This window comes from Tyto alba, unplaced genomic scaffold (genome assembly GCF_018691265.1).
Source record: "Tyto alba isolate M040663 unplaced genomic scaffold, T.alba_DEE_v4.0 Super-Scaffold_5, whole genome shotgun sequence".
NCBI lineage: Eukaryota > Metazoa > Chordata > Aves > Strigiformes > Tytonidae > Tyto > Tyto alba.
Genome location: NW_024881326.1, coordinates 22,298,940 through 22,311,043, shown reverse-complemented (window position 1 = coordinate 22,311,043; position 12,104 = coordinate 22,298,940). Strand labels below are relative to the sequence as shown.

Sequence of the window (12,104 nt, the reverse complement as noted above, 5' to 3'; positions counted from 1 at the left end):
CTGAAAAAGAACTAACCATGTTTGATAGTTATTCATTTAGAAGGAGTCAGGGTTTGAAATGGTTACTCAGTCAGGACATCTGTCTAAAACACCCAGAGTCTTGTTACTACAGTAGCTCAGCTCTACTCAGCCTTCAAAGACATTTTCTTTGTACTGCTCCTGTGAGGTCAAAAAGTGCATTTAGGCACAAAGACTAACATTACAAGGCTTTAAAACAGCCTGCATCATCACAAGGCTCTGAAAGCTGGTTTTCCAAATCCCCGACCCTTCTTCTAATCAAAACGCCATCATCAGACATAGCATGAGAGGCTACATAGGGCAAGGAAGGGGCTCAGTGCCTGGCTCTCTGCTGTTTATGAACAGCAATAAAACAACATTAATAAACCATAAGTAAAACTGTGCCTGTATGGGGCAACATTCACCCAAGTGCCTCAAAGCATTTATTTTAATACCAGCATAACAGTATTTATAGGGGCAAATTTTCAAAGAGCTCAGCTCCTCACTTGGAAATCTAAGCACTTATTTAAATGCTCTGTGGGAGATGTCAGACGATGGGCTCTCCAGAAAGCCTGGTACATCATGTTTATATTTGTTTTAAAGCTTCCAAACAGCTCAATTACATAAATGCATGTTACTGTACTCTCCTTCAGATGGGTGAACCAAGAGGCAGAAATCTATTGTCAGCAAAGGGATTACAACAAACCGATGCTACGCTGCTGAAGAAATCCACCAACTCCACATGCTTGTTCAGAGTCATTCTCCTCGAAGGCATCTTCCACCACATTTCCCCGAGCTGGCTTTGCTGGGCTAACGCAATCATGAGCAAGAGAAGTAGCTAGGTAGCTTCACTGACACAGCAGCAAGTGTGGCTTCGTGTTTACAAGGATCCTCTTTGCCCCAAACTCTCTCCAGGGATAGGGACTTGTAGGTTTAGGGTGTCTGTTTGAATCCCAGTGTTGGCTACTGCTATAAATCAGGGCTGGGAGATGTAAAGCTTCAACTTCCTTCCCCAGGTGGATCTGGCAGGGCCAGGGCTTGCAACATGGCAGCCGCTGAGGTGCTGGAGCTTGTTGTACAAACACACACCCCTTGGCCAACTTCCGACTCACAGCCGTGCAAGGGTAAAGGCAAGTGCTGCCGCAGCTTGCTAGCTGGGCTTCAGCACCCCACCTCGCTCCTCCCAGCACTGAGGAAACCCCTGGGGCTTGCAGAGGCACAGCACTGCATCTGCACTGGGTCACAGGCACTGAGCTCCTGCTTGCCGACCCAAGCTGACTTGGCAGGACTGCAAGCTCCGGGTGAGCACGCCGAGCCCGTGCAAAGAAACTCTCCCACACTGGAAAGTCAAAGGTGGCAGAGGAAAGGACCACAGGCGGTTCTCTCCCTTTGGAGAATGGCCGAGAAGACCATTTCCCTCTCAAAACCTGATGCAACAGCTCACTTCAGCACAAGGAGCTCTTTGCTGCCCACAGGAATTTTACAGGGCTTAAAAATCAGGCTTAAGTATTTAGCAGAACTGGAACCTCAGTCTGGAGGGCTTTGCCCTTAAAAAAGGAAAGTAAGCCTCGGGAGCTAGAGGTGGCATGCCATGGCCCTGCAACATTGCAATATGCCCATAAAAGGTTTCAAAATGTATCTGCTTAAGCACATGCAGCAGCTCAGAAGGGTTTAGAGTCACATCCCAAAAGAATTTCTCTGCTGCTTTTTTAGGCAAGTGTGAGCAGCAGTCAGCAATTTACCATCATCTTCCCAACCAGCAACCCAAGGTTAGTCTTGGCTGATATTAATAACATAAATGGTGCTGGCTTTAGCCTTTGGGGATGGTGGTTTGCTCCCACCACAGGGAGAAAACAGGGGCAACGTGAGCTGTAGACAGGAGCAGAGGCCCTGCATCGCCAGGGCTGGCTGGTGAGGAGAGAGGAGGCGAGGCTGGCAGGAAAACTCCACCGCTGAATTTGCTTGGCCCGTCTCCCCAAAGAGGCTGGCCTCCAAAGCATGGTCTCTGGACAAATTTGTGGCCACAGCTCTGCTTTCCAACACATTCGAGGGCAAATGCACACCAGTCTGAGGCCCACGGAAAAGCTATAATAAATTCATTAGTTGCAGGATGAAAGAAAAAGGACAGCGGTCCTGTGGCTTACCCCACGCACTGGGAATGCCTCCCAATGTGCCAGCCTGCACCCAAACTTCTGCCAGCCTCTGGAACCTGACCCTGGGACACCACACATGAGTCTGGCACCCCCCAAATATCGGGTAACAGCAAAGGCAAGCCCTCAGGAGACATGTGGGGTCAGGAGGTCTGGGGCACAGATGGTGCTCTCCATATTCAGAAAGGTAAGACCTTCAGAGGACGTTTCTACAAACACAAGGCCAGAGCTGGTGTTACCCTGTGACCGTGCACTGCCACTGACAGATCCGTTCAGTGGCCCCTGATGAGTCAAACCCCAACCAGGCCCCAGCAGGGGCTGCTCACCCCTCAGGGACTCCGGGAGGGCTGCCAAGACACTCCGCTTACAGGTGTCTGTGGGAGGGCAGAAGACTCCCAATGACTTCACCTTGCAGCACAAAACGGGGGCCAAAGACCCACCAGGATCCCTCCCCACTGATGCTTTGATACTCATCAGGCAAAAGCCACCCCAAGGGCGAGAAGACTGCCTTGGAGACTCTCACTCCCAGGCCTGGCCTCAGCAATGCCACGCAACAGGCAGGGGAAGAGTCACGTTGCCTTGTGCCATCAAAGGAGTCAGATGTGGGACACTGCAAGAGATCCACCAGAAGTGGAAGAGGATGGTGGGAAGAGACACACTCCTCTCCACTGGAAAACACATCAGACAGGGAGAAAAGGGCTCAGAAGTGACCTTCACTGTTACTGATATTAGTTGATGAATGTGTTCACGTTGACCAAGCCTGTAAAAGAGTCCTACAGCTTTAGATGGGGAAAGCAACACAGACGCTTAGATTTGCCAAGCATCCACTGCAAAGCAAACACCCAAAGTCATCTAATATCCATTCTCCCCATGAGTAAGAGTCTGAGGTCTGTTAAGCAGGCCAATCTGTCACATGAGGGAGCAACACTGAGGAGGAAGTTGTCTAAGACTAACCAATTAAGGAAATGTGAATTCCAAGTATTTAACTGCTGCTCCTACTACAAGTGTCACACTGATAGCTTTGGAGGGCATTTCCTTTCAGATAACTCCCTGCAAGCTTCCTCACAGACTCTTAGCATCTACCTCTGTCCTGATGGGCAGCAACCTCTGTATTGACTGACTGGCAGTTAACAGCGTGGCCCCTCCAGCTCACATCTCCCGCAGCCCCCGAGAAGCCCTGTATGCTGGGACGGGTCTCACTTCTCACGGTTTCCAGAGCTACACAGTACTCCCAGGCTTCCTCCATTCTCAATGAGCAAAGAGCTGTGAAGGGAGCATCCCTGCAGGGTAGCACCTGAACTAGACTATGCACAAGGGAACCTATGGACATCCCACCTTTCTTGCCACGTTACTCCTGGACAACACCAGGTTTTGCAAAGCACCCATTCTTGGAAACGTAAAGGCCAAGATAAAAGTGTTCCCTGTTGAGGCTGCCCAGCTGCAGAAAGACCCAGTAGAGATAAGGACACAGCCAACCTCTGCTCCTCCATAGTCTGCATCAAAAATCACCTGCTTGCTTTAAAGCACAGGCAAGTAACTCCTGCCAAGGACTCTGCCTCACATCTTTGCAAATGGCTGGCAATGAATAAGACCTTCCTGCCCCTTGCTGTCTATTGCTGTCCCTGCAGCAGTCACCAGGTGACACCAGCCTGTTTCCAGTTAGACCCATTCGTCACCCAGCACCTCTGCAAAGAGCCAGGACCAAGGTGGCTTCAGCTGAGACACTGGACTTCATATTCAGCGTCTAAGGCACTCTGTCCTCCTGCTAACCCTGCTGCAGAGGCAGTAACCTGCAACAGAGGAGCAAGGGGACAGCTCAGGGCAGCAACCTTTTAAACCACAATAGCAAGATTCACCAGTGCTCATCTGTCATGGTTCAGCTGTCAGAAAGTCACAGATAAATGAACTGAGACTGCTGGGACATCAGAGACACCCATGGATAATGCTGAATAAATCAAACATGCTCTGCACAGGCCTCTGTCCTACAGAAAGATCAGTTTGGCAGATTAAAGCAACAAGGTGTATCTTTCCCTGGAAGGTTGAACGTGCCTAGGGAGGTCACACACCATCCAAGTAACCAGCCTGACTCCAACAGAGAGCATCTGCAGCCCAGACATCGGAGCAGGCCTGGGAGATGCTCAGCCACAGGCACTGCCAGGTGAGCTCCTCCATCAGTCATCTTCATCCCATAGCTGTGCCAAAAAACTTCTGGAGACACTGCAGAGAGTATAGGCAGCATGTGCTCCAATTAAATTAAGCTGTGAAAACACAGAGCTAGCTGTAACCCATAGACAAGAAGGCATCAAGCCTAAATAGTTTTTTTCCATGAGCTCCCCTATCCTTCTTGAAATACCACTCTACTTTAACAAATACAATAGCAACATATAAATAACAAATTGAGTCTAAATACATTTTCCCCCACTTTCAAATGTTCTATTTAGTAGTTATAAAAAGCACTTATGATGTGCCATAAGACACACAAGCATCCAGACAAGACAGAAAGCTGCTGCAAATCTACTCATCACCAAATGCTGTCGCCAGGCAGATAAGTGCCTTAATGACCAAAGGAAAAATGAAGATTTCTCACAAAGGTGTGAGAATTGGCCCAACATTGTTCAGTCTGGTTTATTTGCATCTCCATTACATTGAGCTGAGACATGCAGTCAGAGTGTCTCCAAAAATATCTCTATGGCTTTGTTTGCTTTCTTCTTCCTCTGTAAAAGCGTAACCATATGCTAAGTTTAGTGGGTGTTTTTAGTTGTTTCCTAGTTTGGAGTTTATTTAAATTTAAAAAAAATAGATTTGATTGCAAACCAACAACAGTCAGAAATAATTCAAGTGAAGTCAGCATAAACCAGGTACAAATTAGCATGAAAACTATAAGGAACAGCCTCAGGTACACCAGTTTCAAAATCATATGGTACATTTATTGCCCAAGCACAGTGAACTTTTTAGATTGCGGTGGGACTTTGAATACAATTACCAGATAATAACACTTCTTTTAGAAAGCAGACAATTTAGACAAAACTGTACTTTTAACTCCCGATTTTATGCCTGCTCACAGACAGCTTGCCTATTTTTTAATATAGAAGAGAACTTCTTTGAAACATGCCATAGCTTAACGATGTTTTTTAAATGAGACCTCCCAAAGTCAAAATTCGTGCCCCTGAAATTTTCACCACACTATTTTCTGTCTTTCAAAATGCTCTTCAGAACTTTGATTTGCATATGGAAACATCTACATTCACAAAGCAAATTTAAAAACAACAAAACAAAACACACCACACCTCACAAAGCTGGGCTTGTAAATTTTTTTTTTAAACAATGAGTTCATAGTGCAGATACCCAAACTGTGAGCAGTATAAATCAAAGCCTCTGTGAACACCTGGTGTGCATTACCTACATACTTTTATATAATATGTCACTACCTTCTAATGCCCCATCTCTCAGCTTACTGTTCCATTAGTGTTTCTAGTGAGGAAAGATGATGTGGTTTTCCTTCCTGACATCTTTAGAAACTGAAGAACACAACTAATAATTTGCTGGCCAGGGAATTGAGGCTGGAACAGGCTCACACAGTGCCCACCCGATCCAGCCTGAATAGGAAGGTTAATGACTTGATGAGCACTTGCAGACAGCCCACCACAGTGCCACTCCGGCCTTCCTACGCATCGCCACCAGCCAGCAAACCGTGTCCTGACCCTTGCAAAAAGCACCAGCACGGGATGGTGCACACTGAGCCCAGGAAAGAAGCCCATAAATGAACCCAAAGGCTGTCTGGGTTTACCGCGATGACTACACTTCTCTCCTTTGCTCAGAACATCTCAGAGGTGCCGTGGGACCTGCCTAGGAGGTACCGCAGAGCGTCAGCCGCTGCCCAGCAGCCCTCATGGTCACTTCGGAAAGGGGGGTGGGCCAGCGGTGGCTGGCTCTTGTGCCTCTGGACTGCCCTCCACCAAGCAACGCAGCTTGCCCCTGCCTTCACACAAATTAATTCAGACAACACTGTTCTTCCGGAATAACGAGGGGGGAAAGCGCGAATAGAGAGCGGGAGCTCTCTTGGCATCTGATTCAAATCTGTGAACAGCTTCTTGCAAGGAACTATTTTTAAGTTTCATATCAATCTGCTTGAGAAAGGTTCCTTCTGCTGCCTACGAATGTGCAAACTCCCCCTTCGAAGAACCACAGCTCAGGACAGCAAGATCCAGCCCTGCACTTCCAACCTAACCAAGACCCAGTATTTCATGACCGAAGCATGGCACAACCACACAACACTCCTGCAGAGCATGCCCTGGCGAGGCCCACCCGAGCATCAACGAAGCCCCCACCCCATTACCTTCAGGAGTTCTGTGTGTTCTTCACATACTTACAGGTAGCACACATTCACCCAAGAAACAACCCACACTGAGGCAGTCTGACTGCTTCTGGGAGTGTTACTGCTCTTACCACTGCAACAGGGGCAGAATTGCTATGTGAGATTGAGGGAAAAAAAGAAAAAAGTGAGATGCAGTAAAGGTATAGATGCTGTGCATGACCTGACCAGCAAGGTGAAACCATTGTGCGCTGGGTTATCAGAAGTTCCTGTATGAAGGCATTGTTCAGGCTTAAGAGGTCTGTGAGAAAAAAAAAAAAAACATGCAACAGCACTACACAATGGATACAGATAAGCAACCTCTGAACAAAGCCCTGGGTGACTGCAAGACAAGGGGAAAACTTATTAGCTGCAAGCATCCTATATCCTGTCTCCAATAAAGCAACACAGATGTTCTGCTAATGCAGGGCGTGAAAAGATGAAAAGAGCACTAAGCAGCTATTGAGCCCTCGGCAGGAGAGAGGGTCAGTGTTCAACAGCTGTGGGAGGGAAACAGTGGCTGAGTGCACAAAGACATCCACAGGATGGCCATGAAAAGCCTCATCTTAATATGTCTGAGAATGTAACATCTCTCTCGTCACCGGTAAGGGCGGCCACCATTATGACCACGAGCCCCTCTACACCACTGCAAACAGGGCTTTGCAAGCCCACCTCTGGCCCTAGAACAGAAAGACCATTGTTCCAGAGTTTAGTCAACAGAGCAGTTATCTCCACTGGGAAACGCATGGTGTAGGCGCACACACACACACAGAGGCTGCAGCGCTGGGGACCGCGGTTCTCCATGGCCCAGCAGAGCCAGGGCTCTGCCCAGCAAGAGCTACCAGGTCCGTGGGTCCGGAGGAGGGAAGTGCTCCAAGACCCACTTTTTGGCCAAGAAGTGGGGTGCAGAAACGGCCCCATCATCAACCCTTGGCCAAGTGCTCTGCACAGTCGGACCTCTCCTCTCAGTGTACTTCCCGAAGGCAGAGCTGTCCACCCTCCACGAAGCTTTCATAAACCTGAAAAATCTGGAAAATTCAGGCTGCTTAACTAGCACATACGGGCATCTGCTACTGTGTCAAGAGGAAACTGTCACAAGAACATTATTTAACAGCCAGTTACACTGGAAACATGCTGGGGTGTAGAAGATGACGGCTTTTTTTTTTTTTTTTTTTTTTTTTCCCCCTCAGCATGGTGTTCCCAATCCCATTCCTCACTGCTGAGGCAGGAGAAGGGCTTGCTCCTGCCAACCGGTGGGATTTGAACCCCAGCTGCCCACAGACCTGGTCCTGCACATCTCTCAGCCCCAGCTGTGCAGAGAAGGGCCAGCACAGGGAGCCCGGGCATGCTGCAGACACTGCACCGCAAACAACACACACGGGGAAGAGTCACCCACGCGGTGACACTGGACTGCAGCGCAGCCCGGAGCTGCAGCACAGCCCCAGGACAGTGCAAACAGCAGGCAAATCCTGCAAAGAGCATGGTACTACCCTACACAGCACAACAGCACTCCTTTCAGTTCACAAATGAATGCTACAAAATGTAAATATATTAATATCTTTATTCAAAGTATCTGCACTGCCACTGGCTACAATTCAAAAGTTTCAAGGGCATAAAGAACATGACTTTTTTCCCTCTGATAAGAGTATTTTTGTGTCTCGCTGTCGGCAAACCAGCAATGTAAACGAACACTTGAAAGTCACCGTATAACTAAGAGTCATTGCATATAATCAGATTAAAAAGAGCAAAGCCGAATGCCAATAGGAAGCTTGAGCTTCTTGGTAAAACGGAACAGAAGTGAAAATGATGAATCCACAAACAGTAATAAAACGGGTAAACCTGTGTTAGACTGGATCCAGCCCCGGTCTGAACCTGTGCATACATAATTCCACCAGTTCTGTTACTCATTATGTTCACAAAAATAAACCCAGATCTTTTCAAGCAATAGTTGAAGTTCAAGGGAAAACTTTTAAGCTTGTAAAATTCACCAGATTCTTTCTAGAAACTCAAGCAGGTTAATTACTCTGATCAAAACATGAAACAGTGTCAAGAGTTCTCAAAAGCAATCAGTTATCTGTATTGTCTCAGGGTTTTTACCATTCTACTTAAAACACCCTTGAGGAGCTACACTTTGGGGAAAAAAAGGTGGATGTTCCTTTTCCAAGAACCATGGTGAAGTGACCCCGAACAGAGATGCCCACCTCCCCTTCCTGTGATCCCACTCAAACCTGGCGTATTTGGTAAATTCTGAAAGTCACCCCTGGAGCTCCAACAGTGACAAGCAATCAAGACCCATTTACTGCCTGCAAAATCGACTGTGCCAAGATGAGCACTAGCAAAAAGGCTCAGCTGTAACTCAGACAGGCCTAGCAGAGCCGTTGTGTTCATATGTCTCTTGTGGAAAGCGTCTTCCTGATGCCCATTTTTCTGGGAACACTGCTCTCCAAATATTTTGGCTGCTCCTCATCTACAGGACAGCATTAGAGTACATCTGCAATTCTGTCTCCAGGAAATACACATAAAGCTGATTCATTATCTTAAAATGCTGTTTTCATTTCTGCTCATTCAAAGCACATTTCAGATCCCTGCACCGAATGCGCAGCCGATATGCTCTGGACACAAATTAAAACACTGGGTTTCAGTTCTCTACTTTTCTCATTTTGGTTTCATTTGCTGCCCACAACGTGCGTTCTCCATTTCGAGGACTGCTATATCTGACCTGAGCTACCATCGGGAAAAGCTCTGGATAAAATCCTCTCTCTCCCTGCGATGCCAGGCACTCCAGGCAATTGCACCCGATGTCACACTCAGCCTAGATTTCTGTAGCTAAATCCCGCACCGGCAGCATCCTCCCTGCAGAAACAGAGCAATAAACAGTTCTGCACACCCCACACCCCAGCATGCCGAGCCATTTGGAAGAGAAGGAAAAGCAAGTGAGCTTAGGTAATGCACACGTTAAGACAGTCCTCACCTTTAGGGAGTCAAAGCAGGCAATAACTCGACCATTTTCCACATGGCAACTCCGTGACGGGTGGGCGAACTTGCACTCTGCATCAGACCGAGAACAAGTACCTCTCTGAAACTCTCGACACACTTCTAACGTCAGCCATTTTGTATCACGAACCAGGGAAACGTTTACAGCCATATTAAAAAACAAAAATTAAAATGCAAGCAATCGCACCCTTCTTCAGGGCAATATTTACTGCTGATCTTTTTTTTTCTTCTTTTTTTTTAAAAAAAGGGTAAAAAAGTGAATTCAAGTTAAACGTGAAGAAATAACTAACTTGTTGCTTTGGTAGAACTCCTATTCATCAGCACTTAGGTTTTCATTTAAGTCAAATCGTGTTTGTTTAAACAAGAATTAAACATAAAGCCAATCATAAAATAGAAATCTTATCAGAACAACTGAAAATCAAATTAGAGGCCAGCTCCTAAAAGTGCAATTGTAGAAGTTAAAATATAAGTGTTATATTTTGTGCCACTGCCGAAGTTACTTGCAAATAACTGGCAGACTTTCAAAAGAATTCTGTGCTCTCCAGTTAATGGTTTCAATTATTCTTGCAAAAAGCATATGCTGCTGGCAGCACTTCAGTTTGTGGAATGGTCTCGGTCCTCAGGGAGAAAGCTTCGGGTTTGTTTTTTTTTTTCCTTCTATTTCTTGCTTCTAAAAATTACGGTTCACGAGCATCAAAACGAGAAAAGGACGTCTGAATTTTTTTTTTCCTCTTTCTTTTCTTTTAAATATTTGCTACATACTCGGGGGAAGGAAAAAAAAAATAAAATGGCTGAGCAAACTGCGTGTAAATGGGGAGCCAAAAAAAAAAAAAAAAAAAAAAAAAAGGGCAAGGCTGAAGGAGTTGTCGTCAGGGCACGAACCGCAAGCAACGCCGAATTAAAAAGAGAGGGGGGCGAGGGGGCAGAGAGAGGCAGCCCTAGACAGAAATCCAAGCAGCGGTGGCTTCAGGAAAGGCACTTTTCAGCAACCTGCAGGAAAAAGAGAAATAGAATCAGCCAGGAGCCGAGGCTCGGCCCGCTCCGGCGGCGCGGCCCGGCGGCCATTGTGGCGACCAGGGGCATTTCCCGCACCAAGCTGCGCATGGGAGGAGCAAGCGGCCAATGGCGTTCGCCGTTGCAGCGGCAGGCCCGGGCAGCCGACCAATGAAAGGGACCGTTTCAGAGCGGCCCGGGCTGGCAGACGCTGGGGTTGGTGCCCGCCGCACGGAGAAGCGGCTCGGCCCCGCGGGGGGACCCGGCCCCACGGACACGGGGGGACCCGGGGGGACGGGCCCACCCCAGCCCTGGCCCGCGGTGCCCCGGCCACCCCCCGACCAGCAGCCCTCCCAGAATCAGGAAGGATATTTTGCTCTTTAGCCCTTTTTTTAATTTTTTTTTTTTTTCACCGCCCCCCCCCGCCCCGTTCTGTAGGAGACGTTCAAGCAGGAAGAGCAGCCGGTGTCTGTCTTTTGTATACAAATCAGAAGGAGCTCAGCCCCATAACCACTTCGCCTTTTTAAGGTGTTTTTTTTTTTTTTTTAACCCGTTACTAGCTGCAAAGCTGCTCCAGCAGCAGCCCGAGATGGCACATGAAGACAAACGAACAGTTCACAGTTGCTCCTCTATGGCTTCGGAGCCTACAAAACTAAAAGCAAACCTGACAGGGAAACCTAAGCCACACACACACGGAAAAAATTAACTCATTGCTCACAGCTGTAGTTTTCCACCAGACTAAAGGCAACTCGAATTACTCTGACTCCAGCAACTCATGTTATACAACAAGCAACTTTTCAATGCAGTCCTATTCAAGGCTTCCTTGGCATCCACTAAAATGTTAAGCCGTCCCTAGAGTTTCCCATTCTAATATTAGCTGTACCAATGCCGCCTGATAGGATTGGGCTGTTTCCAAGTTCCCAAAATCCAGCCCTTTATCTTCCTAAAGTACGCTGCCCAGTTTTGCAAACACTTGACAGGCACGGGATGTTGCTCGTGTGACTGCTATTAAGACTTCAAGCTTTCACGGGAGAAGAGCCTTCAACTACAAGAAAAGGAAGCTTAAATTCCTCTTTTATTATCGGTGTGTTATTGCAATTACCCTGATCAGTAACTGAAACCTACTGGAGCTGGAACAGTCAAACAATGCTACCAAGGAAGTAGTGTGGGAAGCGGCTGTCATCAGCAGCAGGGGGTGGGGCGCAGAGGCTGTTTGATTCACAGATCAAATCATTTCACATTAAAATAAAAAACACCCCAACATTCGTTCAAACTATATTGCAAGTATTTTCTCGGCTAATTAGAGTGACCTTCATAACAAAAACAGCCCAGATCCTTGCAATCCAGTTTGCAGCACCAGCACAAAGGTGAGTCTGACCCATGCTTCTGGAAGGACCTTTGCATTTTTGCACATCAGGTGGGGAACAGAGACTGCAAACATCAGATTTGCTAAGCATGTTTTAAACTTCAAAGGGACTGAAAAAAACACACATCTAGCTATGCACATGTCTTCTGGGTTTCATAAAGAACAGAGATGCTCTAAATCAATTCCAATTTTGCAAACGGGGCAAATTTATACAGGAATCACATTCACTGATGTGTGGGCTCCCCGTCCAAAT

General features: G+C 47.3%; 1 protein-coding gene across 9 annotated transcripts in view; it reads right to left on the bottom strand.

Annotated features, from left to right (window-relative positions):
- Nucleotides 1–12,104, bottom strand: part of LOC104365050 (muscleblind-like protein 3) — a 91,355-nt gene that overhangs the window by 47,563 nt on the left and 31,688 nt on the right. For 3 of the 9 annotated variants that reach the window (XM_042807468.1, XM_032993778.2, XM_032993779.2), the window contains exon 2: nt 9,470–10,482. The exons of 3 other annotated variants lie outside the window; for them this stretch is intronic. In XM_042807468.1, coding sequence (XP_042663402.1) covers nt 9,470–9,643 — 174 coding nt within the window. In that variant the 5' untranslated portion in view covers nt 9,644–10,482. Of the gene's footprint in view, nt 1–9,469; nt 10,593–12,104 lie in introns of those variants that run through there. 3 more of the 9 variants (XR_004407149.2, XM_032993780.2, XR_004407148.2) reach the window with 2 other exon arrangements.